General features: G+C 34.2%; 2 protein-coding genes and 1 long non-coding RNA gene across 4 annotated transcripts; 2 read left to right on the plus strand and 1 right to left on the minus strand.

Moving 5' to 3' along the window:
• Positions 1 to 355: 355 nt before the first annotated feature.
• Positions 356 to 3,597, plus strand: LOC123691948. Its single transcript, XM_045636545.1, has 5 exons — positions 356 to 568; positions 653 to 786; positions 1,265 to 1,529; positions 1,917 to 2,152; positions 3,159 to 3,597. The coding sequence occupies exons 1-5, from the start codon at positions 553 to 555 to the stop codon at positions 3,483 to 3,485; spliced, it is 978 nt and encodes a 325-aa protein (XP_045492501.1). The 5' UTR covers positions 356 to 552; the 3' UTR covers positions 3,486 to 3,597.
• A 532-nt stretch (positions 3,598 to 4,129) lies between these two features.
• LOC123691754 (C3 and PZP-like alpha-2-macroglobulin domain-containing protein 8) lies at positions 4,130 to 12,978 on the minus strand. 2 transcript variants are annotated; one of them, XM_045636302.1, is made up of 7 exons: positions 12,826 to 12,978; positions 6,774 to 6,910; positions 6,221 to 6,485; positions 5,923 to 6,134; positions 5,624 to 5,852; positions 4,880 to 5,154; positions 4,130 to 4,604 (listed from the first exon to the last, which is right to left on the minus strand). In XM_045636302.1, the coding sequence occupies exons 1-7, from the start codon at positions 12,839 to 12,841 to the stop codon at positions 4,377 to 4,379; spliced, it is 1,362 nt and encodes a 453-aa protein (XP_045492258.1). In that variant the 5' UTR covers positions 12,842 to 12,978; the 3' UTR covers positions 4,130 to 4,376. The 2 variants fall into 2 exon arrangements, with proteins under 2 accessions (XP_045492258.1, XP_045492266.1); XM_045636310.1 differs by lacking the exons at positions 5,624 to 5,852; positions 5,923 to 6,134.
• Positions 9,970 to 11,208, plus strand: LOC123692516. Its single transcript, XR_006751574.1, has 2 exons — positions 9,970 to 10,026; positions 10,750 to 11,208. It is a non-coding gene; the product is annotated as an uncharacterized LOC123692516 (long non-coding RNA).
• Positions 12,979 to 17,769: the final 4,791 nt, after the last annotated feature.

A 17,769-nucleotide genomic window follows, 5' to 3' on the forward strand; every position in this document is an offset into this window, starting at 1 on the left:
AAAGAAAAGAATAAATTCGATCGCTCTGTCGCTAGATCATTAAGCTCTGGCGGGTCACAGGTGGCTGAGTTTGTTAGACATCCGCCCGGTATAGGCGTTAAGGGTTGTGGGTTCGAGTCCCGCCTCGTGATCGAATTTTTTCTATTTTTTTTCAATTTATAATAGTTTTCTTACGAAATCAGAATAATGGAGTAACTATATAAGTATAAGCATAATAATTGATAATATAAAGAACATCATTTTTGCATTATTTCAAGTTTCTTATTTTTACATAATGTAGTTTTAAACTTATAACGTGTACTCTGTACTTAACATTAGTACTCTGTGCATATAGTATGTCAATGTCAAAGACCAGTGACAAATTGAAATGATTGAAATCACTGTGGAAATCACAAATAATGATTGTTGAATCACAACAATAATTATTTCATACTTAAGTCATCAATGATCAGCGATTTCAATATTTAGACACAATACAAGTATATCTTAACAAATAAATGTGTAAATCAATGAAAATAATTTAAAGTTTTTGTATTGTCGAACAAAACAGCTATGGGTGAAGTAATTGGTATGTAAATAATTTCGGATTGTGCATATGTTTTGTGTATTAAGAGGACCCTTTTAGGCATTAAGGTATTTTATGTTTTTCAAGAATTTTGTACTCTACAATGTCACCAAAACCTATCATACAAATTATGTGGAAGTGGTTTGATATTCTACGTTAAGTCTCGAGGAGGTGCGGCTATTGGAATATCTAAGAACATGAATGAGCTCTGTAACTATTGGGTAAGAAAACTATTTCTCATTTCTCTAATATATTCTGAAAATTTTAAACTTAACAAATTGTATACTTAAATGTCCATAAGGGACAACTCCAATTGAGTATATGAGTCTATTGTAACCAGAAGAAGAATTTGTTCACTTATATGTTAGAGAATAAATACTTTGTTATTCACTATCTTTCCACCGGCGGCTTCGCCCGCGTTTCAAAGAAAAACCCGCATAGTTCCCGTTCCTGTGGGATTTCCGGGATAAAGCCTATCCTATGTGTTAATCCAAGTTGCCCTCTATATGTGTGCTTAATTTCATTGTAATCGGTTCAGTAGTATTTGCGTGAAAGAGTAACAAACACACACACATCCTCACAAACTTTCGCATTTATAATATTAGTAGGATAGGAGGGATTAAAAATTCTTGATTATCATTAGAGTATCATAAGATTAAATTTTAAACTGTAAATTCATATTTCTTTTAATTTTATAAGGTTTATATAGCAAGAGAGGGTAGAACTTGGATAAAAAGCACTAATGATGATGATGAAGCAGAAAACTCAAATATTGCCTATACACCAAACATATTATCTCAAAATGAATACAAGAAGTTTTGGTTATTATGGTCCAATAACACATTGAAACTGGGTGTATTTGATAATCCAAAACCACTTGCAACTAAAATGGAAATTGACTTGGATAACATAAAGTATCTCACATGTTCTGGCTTCGGGAATGTAGTACATTGGAAATTGTTGTGTGAGTACTCATATATTGCATTGAAATAAGTTTTGTTTTATTAGGTTTTTTTTTTATATTTCTGGTTTTATTTATATGCAACTTCTTAATATTTTCATAAACAATGTATGTAACTACTAAATAGCCCTCTATACTTAAATGCCTTTTAACATTACTTGTTTCAATTGGATATCTTGATATCTATACTAATATTATAAAGCTGAAGTTTGTTTACTATCTCTAATCTCAAAAACTACTGGTCTGATTTGACAAATTCTTTCAGAGTTTGATAGCCCATTCATAGAAGAAGGCTATATGCTATGTATAATGTATATAGGTGCAGAGCAATGTGGGTGAAACCGTGCGGCACTGCTAGTACACAATATTTTAACTGTCCTTTTATTGCAGTGCCACCAGCAATTGAAAAGCCACTTTCTGTACCATTGAAGTCGGGGAAAGCTAAGTGGGTGGCAGCTGATGTACAATTGCCTGATGACTCATTTATAGGTGGATATGAAAATGAATTCCTCTATATAATCAGGGCTAAACATAGAGGCTCACTGACTCCCGGCAAATTTGTACCATCCATGGGCCTTGGTTTCATATCTTGGGGTGGTCAGGCACACGAGAAAACTGAATTTGATGTAAGTATCAAGATTATTTAGTTACATAATATATTGATTTTCAAGTTTGTTGTTCAGTAACAGAAATAAATAAAGTCTTTATCAATATCAAAACAAAATATCACATTTGTTAAATACGAGAACCATTAAATTTTTATTTTATTTAGTTTTTAAGTATTTGTTGTTAGCAGCAACAGAAATATTCCCTAAAAAATTTCAAATATCTAACTATCAAGTTTCATGAGATACAGCCTGCTGACAGACGAAAATACTGACAGTGTATCCTTATCCATATTCTATATTCATATCTATACATATAATAAATCTGTAGAAGGGTCAATTCTGTACATTGAAAATATTGAAAAAATAAATAGCAGGGGGTGTTACTGGATCGATACCAAACCCAAATATGTGATTAAAAAATTTTTTGTCTGTCTGTCTGTCTGTATGTGAAGGCATCACGTGAAAACTAGCGGTTCGATTTCGATGAAACTTGGTATAATTATACCTTATTATCCTGGGCATAAAATAGGATACTTTTTATCCTGGAAAAATACGTAGAAAAAAAATAATCTTAATTTTTCAGTTTTATCCAAAGACGTTGTTCCGTAGAACCGCGAACACACGTTGCGTATTATTATAGGCCTAGCCGTATTTGGGAATTGGGTCCAATAGATATTTATAAGATGTTATTGACAGAGGTACTCAAAATGGAGAAATAACCATCCACGCGAAGACCGACATCCGCGCGGACGGAGTCGCGGGCGGAAGCTAGTACATAATAATATTTCCCTTGGTCATGGTATCTCATTTGCAACACTTGAACTGAATTCAATTGTTTTTGTTGTATATTTTATTGTCCACAGAAGGGTTTAACATTAGAATAATTTTTAATTTATACAGGCGACATCTGACCGGTCAACTTGTTCAAATAAAATCATACAATTTAAGATGATAAATTCACTTTAAATAACCTCTTATGGTTCACTTTTATGAGTAACTGACTTGTTGACTCTTATGGTTTCAGGTACTTTGTGGATATGACTTAAGGTGGGTTAAAACAAAGTTTGACAGGATACCAGTGGAGGCGATAGAAGCTGGCCGCTCTGAAGGGTCCAACGCTGAAGTCCTTTACGTTGGACGGGTGGAACACCAAGGCCATTATATACCAGGAAAAGTACAACCGTCACATAAAGTCTGCTATATTCCATATCTAGGGGATGAGGTAGGGATGAGTGAATTTGAAATTTTAATCCAACCCCACTCCAACAAATACATAGCTGATAAAATTTACCGCCACATCGAATTTGAAATTGCTTCTGATTCATATTCTGATGAAGACGTCGATTTGTAGCTGTATGGTTATAGCACACTAGATTTAAACGGCGACTTTTTCCGCAATATGCGATAAAATATGTTCTAAGTTATCTAATAAGTTATGTAAATAAAATTTTGTGGTCACGAAACTTGTCCAATTTTATTAAATCAGTTACACAGAACGGACATAAAAAGCATGACAGAAAAAAAAAATAAGAAAAAGGTGTTTTATGTTTTGGTCTTCAAATATGTAAATATAAGTAAACCGAGTGTAGCTTCTCTTAAAATTAGAACTGCCAAGTAAAATATGAATTACATCATGATTTTAACAATTCGTGTGTAAACTGTAAAGTATTAAATATTATGGTGTAGGTATGTAATAATTATGCAAAATGATTGTTTAATTTAACTGTGATGATACTTGATGTTTAATATATTATTATGTTAATAAAATAAATTAAATTATATAATATTATTTGCACTTATTATTACATAAACCCATAGAATCCTTTTACTGACAAATAGTTATTGCATATAACAAATTATTATGTGCAATTTAAGATGAGAAATTCACATTTTCTAACATATTTTCTTACATAATTTGAGTAGGTACGATTCACATCGCCATTATCGTATTGCTTGCAGTTTCAATTGCATAAGGATCAGAAATAAAACAAAACATTGTCTCAACAATTTATTTAAAATATACTTAGTGATGACTACGTATAATGCTGATGCATGCATCCGTAATAAATAATTTATAAAATAGCGTGAAAAATATACATAACTTAAGTCATATTATTTGTAGTAATTGCATTAACAAGCTCTTCAGTAGCTGGATTAGGCGCGATTTAATAACGTTCTACACCCAAACCAATAAAAAATACCTAGGTATTTTTTGTAGTGGTCTGCGGTTCTACATAGTTGCTTAGGCGACCAGGACTTCATAATCGGGGAAACCGAGTTCTTGTCCAGCGAACGAGATGTAGCATACACCGTGAGATTGTTGGACCTTGCCGGTGGTGATGCTGCCCTCATGGCGCACCCTGCCGATGAACAAGGGCTCACCGGCTTCGGTCTCGCCGCCGGGGAACGCTCCCGGGGGAAGGTTGGAGCCGCTGGTGGGCACCCAGTTGCCGGGCCCACCTACCAGAACCTGAAGAGTAGATTAAATTGAAAAGTGGTTCCAGTTTTTTTCATTTGTAGGTATGTATTTGATTTACATTGATCGTATCTAGTAATAGTTCTTTCAAAGATAAAATGAAATTATCACCATTTTTCACAACGATTACCCAACTAGTTACTCTCTTTTGTTAAATAAGATAATTAATGAGATTATAAAACAAGGTAAAACAACGATAAAATTCATTAAATGTGCCTGACTCACTTATCTGAAACATGCAAAGTTATCACTCCATGATTTATACGTACTTGATATTGAGGCTTTCCGTGTTCTTGTCCACCCCACGGTACGTAAGCGCATCCGTGTGAAGATACCACTTTGCCAGGGAGCATCGCACCTTCGTGTTGTGCCCTTGCTACATATAGAGGTTCACCGGAGCAGTCTTGGCCACCGACGACGGCACCAGGGGGCACTTGGCCGGAATTAGCGTCCACCCACACGCCAGCTCCTCCAACGGGAGCGACGCCGGGGTAGCCGGGAGGCGGACTGTATAGAGCCGCGGCTGATGGGGCAGATGGAGGCACTGCAATTTCAAGATCATTCGTTGAGGAAACAATTCAATATCGACAGATTCACGATGCATGAGGATATAAACAAAAATAAAAAGAAGTAAAAGTATAAATAAGTAAATAAGTAGTTAATAAAACGGAAATTAAAGATATGTTACAAGATATGCGACATGTGGCTGTTAAAGTTTTCAATGCCGGTGATATGAATTAGTGACTTGCAAATAAAAAATTGATAAATCATAAAGCAGAGATCGAAACACAAAATGTACCCAACAATTAACATCAACATACCACAAAGGCCGAACTCTTCGAAGTCGTTTTGTTATAAATAACAATAAGAAGACTGGAAAAATTACGATTTTTCTATTGTTCCTATTCAATGTTAGTTAAACACACTGTTAAATCGTGAGTATCTATAAAAAGAGTGGAATTTATATAGCAATACAAATTAAAGCGATCATTCCAATTATTAAAACACTCAACGAATTTGTTCGGCGCCATTTTTGTTGAAATGACGGATGCGCCAATTGCCTCGAGCACCCCAACCGGTGCGGATACCGAAATGCGTTATTGGGAATGGAGCCGAATCGGTCCAATCCATAAGAACTTGGCCTGAGCTTCCGTCACGAATTGTCAATCTTCCACAGCGCCATTCGACGATGAACTTTTTAAACTCGTTGACATTCATAATACCCGGAGTCGGGACAGTCACCTACGGTAAGTCACAATTATTATTCTCGATTCTATAGAAATGAATCGCCGACAACAGCACATGCCACTACCTTTTCAGGTTTTTGTTTGCAGTATCTGATCACAGATTTAGTGTTTTCCCATCCTCCGAGGATAATTTCATAGATTGGCTCGATTTCAGCAGGCGCAGGCGTCAGACAAATGTGGCAGTTGTGAGGACCACGGAAATCCAGTTCTAGAGTGCCAGCGGCGACTGGTCCGAACTTATATTCAAGGTTGTCTGGAGTATTGAACTCAGCTCCATCTGAATAGATTGGTCGTAGTATACATAACATAATTTTGAATACATTTAGTTGGGTACATTTTGCAATTTATTTTGTTTAAAAATACCTTCGATTTTCCATGTGCCAGTCGCTCCCCAACCGGTGCATACTCCTACGAAGGCAACTGGGAACGGTTCAGGGTCGGACCAGGAGATGAAGGGAATGGCTTCTCCTTCGCGGCCAGCTGACACGATGCCGCCGTCCCAACGCACCCAGAAGCCGCGGAATTCACCACCGTTCACGATGCCAGGTGTTTCAATCTCAACTTTGTCTGGTTTCGTCTTGTTTCTTCTGATGACACTCTTTGTGTTTCCCCATCCTCCAATGAAAATCTGAAAGCAAATAATTTAAATAGCACTAACATATTTGCACTGGAATATTATTCTCATCCTCCGTTAATCGTATGTTAGTAAAATAATAACCTAATATTCTTATACAATTCTCGTGTCGCAGTATTTGATTGACGGCTTGACCTCATGAAATTTTCCGTGCATCTGTAGGAGGATCGGACATATTTTTGATCCTCCTAAATGATAACAGTATGGCAGAAAAGCGTTTGCCGGGACAGCTTGTAAGTATACCGTATACTGTATAGTCATATAAAATGAAGCTTTTTTTACCTCATACATCGGATTGGACTCTTGTGGTCCCATTGTGAGAGCAACGTGGGCATCATTAGCTGTACGAACTTTGAACTGCACGGAGCCACTAGGTACAGGGAAGAACTGGTATTGGAGATTGTCCTCCGTAGCCACATCTGCAATTTCAATTAATCAATATTTTACAAAGGTGCATGTAAAAATAACTGTTATAATATATAGGATTCTATTCTTCTTTTTAAAATTGCAATGCTAAAGAACGTGATATAAAATTAGTATTTCTCACGTTTCATTAATTATTATTATCGACCATTTCATTATTTTTCAACTACTTCCTGCAATCCATATTTGTCACAAGTTTTACCTTAACTGTGCATCAGCGCAATTAGAATTCATTATGAGTCAATTTTAGTATTCAGCTCAACGCAATAGAAGGTACCTACTTACGCAGTGAACCTACACGATTTAGCCAACTCAATTATTCTTCCAGTGTGCTTTCGATAAATATACCGTTCTACGTACAAATTGTCATACGAGTCGCATTACATTCTAATTCAATAGGTCTATATTTATAAATAGATGACTCCCTCGATATCAAATAGACATGAGATTTTCTCAGCCACAATTATTTTTTAGAATACTTCAAATCGTATGTAACTCCTTTTAACTAAGTTATCTTCTTGTGAAAGTTACATCAAATCGGCCCCAGCTATTCCGGAGATTGATTCAAGCAAACATTCTCCTGACCAGTTTTAGTATGAGCGTAGAAAAATTGCCGTCATTAGACTGTGCATCTTTTCTACGCAACATTCTTAAAAAAGTAGGTAACTAGACTATTAGATACATTTTATTCATACAGACTTTTTTCCGCCCGCGGCTTCGCACGCGTTTTCAAAGAAAAACCCGTATAGTTCCCGTTCCCGTAGGAAATTTCCGGGATAAAACCTATCCTATGTGTTAATCCAAGTTACCCTCTATATGTGTGCTAAATTTCATTGTAATTGGTTCAGTAGTATTTGCGTGAAAGAGTAACAAACACACACATCCTCATAAACTCGCATTTATAATTATATTAGTAATTTAGTAGGATATAAGATACATAATGAAGAAAAGACTAGGTACTTTCGTCTTTCAACAACAATATTTTGAAGGCCAAGGTTATTCTCACAATTTTATGTAACCTTGTATTCAGATCGGTCAGATTATGCTATTTGTTTATGCAAAAGTGGTAGATATATAATCGAATTATCAAATTAGCTGGGCACTTATAATTATTGTTAATAGGAGCAATTTATTTATTACTAGCTTTCCACCCGCAGCTTCGCCCGCGCAGTGCATGAAAAACCCGCATACCTAGTTCCCGTTCCCGTGGGATTTCCGGGATAAAACCTATCCTATTTCCCGGGGTAAAAAGTAGCCTAGGTCCTTTCTCGGGTATCAAAATATCTCTATACCAAATTTTATGCAAATTGGTTCAGTAGTTAAGGCGTGATTGAGTAACAGACAGACAGACAGAGTTACTTTCGCATTTATAATATTAATATAGTATGGATTAACGATCTTGACACATTTAATAGATAGGTTAATGATCGTGGTAAATTTTACACACGATTGTACCTACCTAGTTAATTAATAGGTAATTACTACAATTATTAATTTATAACTATCTTATAATCCACGTAAACGCCCCATGTTTGTGTACATACTGTGTACACAAACATGTTATTTATACTACCTACATAGTACCGGCATACTAAATAGGGCCTGCGTTCTTCGCTTCGTGATGATGTCATCTTATACAATCGATTCATAACGACCTTAGTGTCAATTCAATAAAACGAAACCAATTTAATCTGATGTATGGATAACCATTTCTTTTCATCTTAACTAGGTACCTAGGCTATCCGAATTCCGAGAAGATTAGTGTGCGTTACCCAGGCAAAATGTTTTGCTTTAGAGAGATGAGACTTAAACAAATAATTAGTGTATCATGAGGAGCAATTTGTTTACTAATAGCAAAATTTGTTTGAATTGTAGTTTTTAAGTTATTTAAGAAAAACAAATTTTGCTGGAGTAACGTTTGAAACGTTACCCAGGCAAAATCGTCTTTCAAAAATTTGTTTCAGCACGGAACCAAATACATGAATAGATAGCTTTTGTTGAGTAGTAAATGTTTATAAATAGCAAAATTTGTGTGTGGTATAGTTCTTTAGTTATTTAAGATTTTGCTGCGGTAACGTTTTGGGATTTCCCAGATCTCGAAAACGGCTCAACGCAGAAGTTTGAAAAAAATACCAATAAAAGACCTTAATTTGTTTAAATTTGTTTAATCATTAGTTTTTGATTTGGTTGACGTAAACCAATGTAATTAAATGGTTTCAAAAATCAGAAGAAGCGGGTTTACATGTAAACCAATACACTTATAACCAAATAAACAGCTGTAAAAAATACCCGTGGTTCGACGCTTGTTTACAGCAGACATTTTAGATTTCATACTTTACACGTTAAGAAGATAAAAACAAATTTGATTTATTTTAGACTGGTCGTACTTTAGCGATCGAATACGCAGTTCCCATAACATTAAGAAACATGGCATACTTTAAACAAATTAAAATGATTCATGAAAATTCTTTCCTGTTAATTTCAGCCTTGAATTACGGCTCTAATGAAAGTTATCTCAAAAACAAGAATATGTCAGCAATTCTCTAATAAGCCGACCAAATTGAAAAGGTCACGTAAAAGCGACTGCACCGTACGTACGGGTAATCTTCGCAAATTAGCAGCTTGGTAACCGATGTTTTGTACAGTTAAGCAGAAAAACGTTATTCGTGAAGCCGATTTTTTAATATTTTTTAAGTGCAGTACCATATTACACAATTTTTACTAGTTAATAAAAGTGTAATATCATAGTGTATAATTTATAGTGTGATTTAAAACAATACAAACATATATACATGTAGCTATATTTTTAGTACTTAATTTGTTGTTTCTGTTAAACCAAATGTTTTATTTTGATACCACAACGCAAAGCCACGCTAAAAACGTTTTAACGTTCTTGATGCTAGTCAGAGCAGCGCGCATCGCTGTGTGCAATGCAACGCAACAGCTATATGCCTTGTCTTACTTACTCTTTAGCTGTGAGTAGTTGAGTACGCTCTATCTGTGGGTACGCTAGCTCCGACCGAACCAATGAAACAATCAGTCGTGAACCAAGTGTTTTGGAGAGAAGTACTTGTGGTTTATGTGTGTGTGTACGACGACGTCTTTGAACGATGTGAGTATTAAATGTTTTTATTTTACAGTACAGTTGTGTTTCAGTATGAAGTAAAAATAATTAAAAATCATTAAAAAATAAACGATTTATTTTCAAAATTAAAATAAATTAAAATATTCAAGTTAGACCATAGGAAACGTTATATTCCAATTAGACCTTTTACCCTTACCCTTTTCTATTAAGTATTACACTTAATAATACGAGATAATCGGAAAAAATAAATATTTTTTCAAGCAAGTCGTAAACAAGTAAACAAATGGCGGCCATTTTGTGTCGATCACTATAATATTGTTATTGTTTTTGAAGTGAATCTTTATTCTTTTCATATCCAATGGGCATAATAATCATTAAGATAATACCTATTTGCTCGATTATTGTGCAGGAACCATTGAGTTAATAAACTTATTTATACCAGAATAACAAAAAATATTTTCAACACGCTTTGTTTACATGTTTGAACCGTGCCGCTAGAGAAAAAATACAGAAATTACGTAATATTTTCACTTACCGACTTGAATCTTTACATACATCCTCATTAATGGTATTATATTTAATACACACAAACAGTTTTGACATGGTTTTAGCATCACAATACACACAAACAAAGATAATTTTGATTCACTTCCGACGCCATGACGTATAGTGCGTTTCACCGAATAGTACCTAAAAACTTTTGTATTCAACTGTACTAACAAAACATATATATTATCCTGTTCATTTCAGATGGTTGCGCTTATGTATGGTGCGGTCGCTTTTATGTGACCTTTTCAATTTGGTCGGCTCATTAGAGAATTGCTGACATAATCTTGTTTTTGAGATAACTTTCATTAGAGCCGTAATTCAAAGCTGCAATTAACAGGAAGGAATTTTCAGGAATCATTTTAATTTGTTTAAAGTATGCCATGTTTCTTAATGTTATGGGAACTGCGTATTTGATCGCTAAAGTACGACCAGTCTAAAATAAATCAAATTTGTTTTTATCTTCTTAATGTGTAAAGTATGAAATCTAATATTTCTGATGTAAACAAGCGTCGAGCCACGGGTATTTTTTACAGCTGTTTATTTGGTTATAAGTGTATTGGTTTACATGTAAACCCGCTTCTTCTGATTTTTGAAACCATTTAATTACATTGGTTTACGTCAACCAAATCAAAAACTAATGATTAAACAAATTTAAACAAATTGAGGTCTTTTATTGGTATTTTTTTCAAACTTCTGCGTTGAGCCGTTTTCGAGATCTGGGAAATCCCAAAACGTTACCGCAGCAAAATCTTAAATAACTAAAGAACTATACCACACACAAATTTTGCTATTTATAAACATTTACTACGCAACAAAAGCTATCTATTCATGTATTTGGTTCCGTGCTGAAACTAATTTTTGAAAGACGATTTTGCCTGGGTAACGTTTCAAACGTTACTCCAGCAAAATTTGTTTTTCTTAAATAACTTAAAAACTACAATTCAAACAAATTTTGCTATTAGTAAACAAATTGCTCCTCATGATACACTAATTATTTGTTTAAGTCTCATCTCTCTAAAGCAAAACATTTTGCCTGGGTAACGCACACAGAAGATTACTATAGATATAGGTACAGTAATTAATGATGGTAAGTACGTACGTAGTACAGGTGTATGTAGGTGGTAAAGTTAATTGTCCCTTTATATTTCAAGTCCTTTTAATTTTTTAAAGTAATTTTTTATTATCTGTTTAAAAGTAAGTAAGTAGGTATTATGTATCCTGGATACTATAATATCGTACACCCTAATAATGTACAATTAATTACCTACTACCTATATGTACCTACTTCGCAAATAAAAAAATGAAAAAATAAAAAATGGAGGTCAATGCACGAAGAGGAAAAGTACATACTTACCTAATTGTAATTAACTTAAAAATAAAAAGCAAATACCTAAGGTACCTAGGTACCTAACTTACGAATTTATATTACCTTTTACATATTATAACATTTAGGTACATAATATATTATTTTGATCTTCCAACAGAATCGATAGTTTCGTATTTTTCAAATGACTACATTATAACTACCTACTTACCTACTTATTTGTAAAACAATGTTAAATCTCACGGATTAAGTAATTATATTAATTAGTAGACAGTAGTTAAGTACGTATTATATGTACCTAATAGTCATGTAAAAGTAGTGACAATAGCAGAATAACATGATCTCATTGTTAACTTCAAGCAAGGCTTACACATAACACATTACAATTATTACACCTACTTCACAGTGTCGTTCATTTGTAACGGCTATAGAGTGGAGACAAATCAAACAAGAGTAGAATAAATAACAAGAGATGAAATTCCTTTGGTGTACGCACTATAGCCACAGTCAAGTGCTATAGCTGCTAGTCTACAAGTTAAAAATATTTACGCTGTTACTAGGTAGGTATGTGATGGAAGAGAGTCCGATCAAAATAGAATTATGGCTTCCAGAAAATTAAAACACTTATCCCACTTGCAATAAAGCGCACAATCACTATCCTTTAAAAATATTATTTTTCTATTGATCCTAAGAATCGGACGCCGCATCACCACACCCGGCTTTGACCTTGTGCCAAAATAACACAAATACTATATCTAGGTATTTTATACACTAAAATGAATTTAAAAGATCGTCTTTTTACAAAAAAAAAACTGTCAGTACCGTCTAAGTATTAAAATTACCTAACTATGTACATAAATAATAGCATACGGCTAAACATTTATTCTATGTGATCGGTAGCTAATGAAAATAATTTTATAGCAAAGCAGGTTTAACTGTTTATCGTCACTTACCTAAAACGTTGGCCATGATGTAAATGAGTAATTAACAGTACACAAATATATTTAGAACGTTGGTTCGGCGTGAGGTGGTTTCCTATACTGAGACGCTATTTCTCTGCGACTCGCCGCACTCCGCAAGTCCGCAGGCTACGTTGGATGATGTCATACTCGCTGCTACTATTAAAATGTTTTTCGATCGTCGGTATAGAGTTCAATTTGCAGCAGTTTTATCGTAAATTTTAGCATGAGATAATATAGCCGGTTAGAATGCAAAACAACATAATTTTGTTGTTATTCGGAATTTATTCAAGGTATAAACGCTAAACTTAGCTAGCTATCATTATATTGAAAATATACATGATACATGGGTACTAGAATCGTAACGTAACACTGTCGCATTGATTTGAGTAAGAACTAGGGCAAAAGGTTCAAGCACTTACGTATTCAGATGGTACAGCAGCTGAATCCGAGCCGACTATCACATGTAAATAACCTACCTACCTATAATAATTACCAGAACCGAATGACATCTGGTGCATTTTTCATGACTTAAATGTATTAAAATAAAATAATATATGTGTGATTATATATAAATATAAGTAAAGTACACAACGTATTGTGGCTAGGTACCTACCATCTAATTTCTGGACATACGGGTCCAGACATTAAAAAAAGTTACACAGTTTGTCTATTATTAATATATTTTATGCCAGTATGTGGAATCGAACTCACATAATTAAATGTTGTTAATGCTACACTAGTAGGTAATTGTTCCATAACACTCTAAACATTAATCCCACTACAGGTTCAAAAAAATATTTATCTAAATTTTAATTGGAATTTTCTAGAACTTTTAGAATTAAGCTCCCTCCTACAACCATGGCCATGGGCGTCAATAATGATATATCCACAAGATCTATCTATACTAATATTATAAAGCTGAAGAGTTTGTTTGTTTGTTTGTATGTTTGTATGTTTGTTTGTTTGTTTGTTTGTTTGAACGCGCTAATCTCGGGAACTACTGGTCCGATTTGAAAAATTCTTGCGCTGTTATATAGCCCATTTATCGAGGAAGGTTATAGGCTATGTGTCATCACGCTACGACCAACAGGGGTGGAGCCACGGGGGTGAAACCGCGCGGAGCAGCTAGTGAAATATATTACTGATGACGTCATGCCAGAGTTTTCCAAGCGAAACGGGCAAACGAATCAAAACAAAGTAGACAATGTAGTACGACCTCAAGTACGACTATAAACAAGTTACGACCTCCGATGCATTACTGAAGGCCGGTCAAATAGTGAAGGAAAATTATTATGTTTAAGTAATATGTAATATCTAATCTAGTGTATTTATTTAAATACTTAGTGAAGAAATAAAAGTTCTATATTTGATTTACCATTAGATACCGAGGAGCATTTTCATATTACATGTAGGTACAATATGAGATCATTACCGAAGTGCTACAGAAATAAACTACTTCAGAGGTTTATGTCATAGGTAGGTATATGAATAGGAAATTTCCAACACCCACCCTCCGCGTATTTTACTTATTGTGATAGATCAAAATAACGCCGTTTTGTTGCGCCTCTACCCGAGCCTCTCCCCTACGCCTACGCTCTCCGCTATTGACAAGGTCACGGGTACAGGGTATTTGACGCATAAGAATATATACCTAACCCCCTAACCCATAGGGAATAAAAGTGTCGTAATAAGTACATTGTTGCCTACCTTATTATACATATGAATATCCGTACAAATCCACTACGAGTAGGTCACAGGTCAACTACTTTAATCCAATTTTATTTTATGAATCAGGGTTTAATGTTGCGCATTCTTATGAGTTTGACCTCAATTTGTCTGATAATACTGAACTGTGTGAGCTTAGGTTACCTAGTTTATTGCACAGACTCATATTTGTTTAATATCGTCCAATTAATTATATTTACTTATAAATTATAAATTATAACTGACGGCAAAGAGCCAACGACCGGGCTCAGTGTGCCTATGTCCAGCAGTGGACATCGAAAGGCTGATGATGTACGATTGATCAATGTTTAATAAATGTTTAATTGAACAGCTTATTACAAAAAACAACACTCTACAAGATTTTTTTATTCTAAAAGCTAAAATTAAAATTCCTTCTCAGTTAGATGTTAGATATTCAACTGTTTGGTTATAGTCATAAGGAACACGTCATATATATCTTTATTACGTTTGGTGTTGACTGTTGTCATACTATGTTAATAGAAATGACGCTGCTCTTGGTCATATTTTAGCATTCAGTATCAATGACGATTATAGAGCATTGGGAGACTTACTCATAATGTCACAGGTCACAAAACAGATTTAGATAAACATATTTTTTATTTTGAAGTTAAAGTTCGTTGCCTTTAGGAAAAATTTTGATTCATTATCGACTAGGTATATTGACGATATCAATGCACCTCAAAAAAGTCGTTTTGCATAAGTGGGTATAGGAAGGCACAGCACAGGTATAGGTGCTTTATTTCATACTATCTGTGCCCTGCGGTTTTACCCTCAGTGCTCCACTCCACTAGCCCTATAGCCTTCTTCGTTAAAATGGGCTATCTAATACTGAAATAATTTTTTCGAATCGGACCAGTAGTTCCTGGGGTTAGCGCGTTCAAACAAAGAAACAAACTCTTCAGTTTTATAATAATAGTACTAGCGGTCCGCCCCGGCTTCGCCCGTGGTACATATTTTGCAATAAAAAGTAGCCTATGTTCTTTCTCAGGGTCTAAAGATTGTCTGTGCCAAATTTCATCAAAATCGGTCCAGTAGTTTATGCGTGAAAACCATACATACAAACCTTTCCTCTTTATAATATTAGTATAGAAGATTTAGTATAGAGTGACAGGCAAAATATACTTAACGAATTACTCTAAAGCTCTTTATTATCAGTTTTAATAATTATAAAAATGTTTGTGGTTTGTGCATATTATTAAATAACTTATTCATTTTGTGATACACCTTATAACATAAAAGGTATGTACAACTATTATATTATTAATATGTAATATGTAATTTTGTTGAATGTGAACATAATATCACAGACTAATAATAATATACTACGTATACAAATAATATCAATCTGTATCTGTAGTCTGTACATTCATAAACGCCATCTAGTATAGAATAGATAAACTACTAATAAACCGTTGTGGTTTGTAATTTATGGAATCTAGCTGTTTCTAAAAAACAAACCGAGATGGCGCTGTAATTTTTTTTCACATTTTAATTCTAATAATATATTAGTAGACTCTCCAGCATAAATACCTTTTCAAAATAAAATAAAAATTCGGTCAAGTACGAGTTGTACAAGAAAGCTAAATAGCAAGTGCAAAAAAGTTGTTCACCCATCTAATTTATGACCGCGCCAACGGTTGCTTAACCTCGACTTTTCATTTTTAATTGTTGTTGTAGTAACAACACACAGACATGGACAGTGGAGCCTCAGTTAAAGCACAAGGGTTCCGTTTTTACCATTTGGATGCGGAAACCTAAAAAAGATAAATAATAATACCCATGGTTAATATACAAGAAAAAAAAATATATCGGCCGAATTGGTAACCTCCTTTTTTGAAATCGGTTAAAAAAGAATCTTAAAGTCAATATAGGTAATATAAGTTAGTTAGTAAATAGTAAATTAAATACTTAGCTATCCCTGTCAAGGAGAAGAATAGCCAAGTTTGAATATGTATCTATTGTAATTATTTTTACATAGGTACCTAATACCTGTAACTACCTAGCTACTAGGTACATGTAGTAGTGATACCTAGATACCCTGCTTATGAATAGAAATTTCCAAAATTTGTAGACAATATTTTTTATAAAAAGCAATTAATTAAAAAAATATCTATTGCAAAGTAAAATTATAACATCTTCCTCCTCTATTCGGCCCTGAAAGCGCATAGATTATAGAAGTAGCCAATCTAAAATACTTAAAAGATGAATTAAGAACTTAAAAAGTAAGTAGTTAGGCATTTTACAAAGCTAATTTGTTGGAACTTCCCAATTCGTATAAATAAGTGGGTAATAAGAACACTCAAAAGAGTTTCATAAACTTTTATGAGGCTAATTATATATCAAATGTATAAACAGCATTTCTGTAAACTTCCGTTATTCGTTTTGTTTACACAAATACCTATTATTATTTACTGATTATAAGCTAGAAATCTTCTTGTTAGTTTTTATTGAAGCGTTATTATATAAAAGTCATCCCTTGTGTTCATAATTTTAAACAAAACATGTTTTAGAATACGCGTTTAAAATATTCGAATTAATGAACCGGGAGTATGACTCCCGATTATTTGAAGCGTGACGTAAAAATTTCAGATTAAATTCATAAAAAAAGCATGCCATCTGCTACCCCAAACAGTAAGGGAACATGGCAGCTGGGTGCGCACGCGCAGTTGACAATAGCTGCGATCAATGAACCCACGACCCCCTAAGCTTACCTACGAAACTACGAACACTATGAGAACCTTCATTGAATTTAGATAAAGGGAAGATTTCGTTTTGTATGAATTATCGAACAGCTGATCTCTTTCGTTGGAACATAAAAAAATGTTACATTTTCTATTGATGCGCAGGAGACACTTTTTGCTCATGTGTAGTCTTGACTACAGCTTGCTGTATCTATAAAATATATTAGAATAAATTGTAACAGGCTTTCTGTATATAAAATAGAAATAAAAAATAAAAAACTGGCCAAGTGCGAGTCGGACTATAACTTATAAGTCGTTGCTTTGTACCAAGTTTCATGATTCTGTGTTCCCGGGAAGTAGCCTGTAGGTTTTGATTCCCTTGCTCATGTCAATTTGCGAAAATTTGCGGCACAAAGAAACGGCTGTATTATTTGATTGCGTTGCAGTTCGTTTATAAGTTTGATTTTTAAGTGCTGCTGGCCATCAGAGAGCAATCGCAATTCGCAAC

The sequence above is a fragment of the Colias croceus genome, chromosome 1 (genome assembly GCF_905220415.1).
Source record: "Colias croceus chromosome 1, ilColCroc2.1".
Classification (NCBI taxonomy): domain Eukaryota; kingdom Metazoa; phylum Arthropoda; class Insecta; order Lepidoptera; family Pieridae; genus Colias; species Colias croceus.

Bases quoted from the DNA above. Each gene is read 5' to 3' on its own strand.
- LOC123691754 (XM_045636302.1), bottom strand. The intron at 6,486-6,773 runs GTAAAAAAAGCT...ATTTGCTTTCAG, and splicing joins AGTCCAATCCGATGTATGAG to ATTTTCATTGGAGGATGGGG. The intron at 6,135-6,220 runs GTATTTTTAAAC...CAATCTATTCAG, and splicing joins TGGCACATGGAAAATCGAAG to ATGGAGCTGAGTTCAATACT.
- LOC123691948 (XM_045636545.1), top strand. The intron at 787-1,264 runs GTAAGAAAACTA...TAATTTTATAAG, and splicing joins ATGAGCTCTGTAACTATTGG to GTTTATATAGCAAGAGAGGG. The intron at 2,153-3,158 runs GTAAGTATCAAG...TTATGGTTTCAG, and splicing joins ACGAGAAAACTGAATTTGAT to GTACTTTGTGGATATGACTT.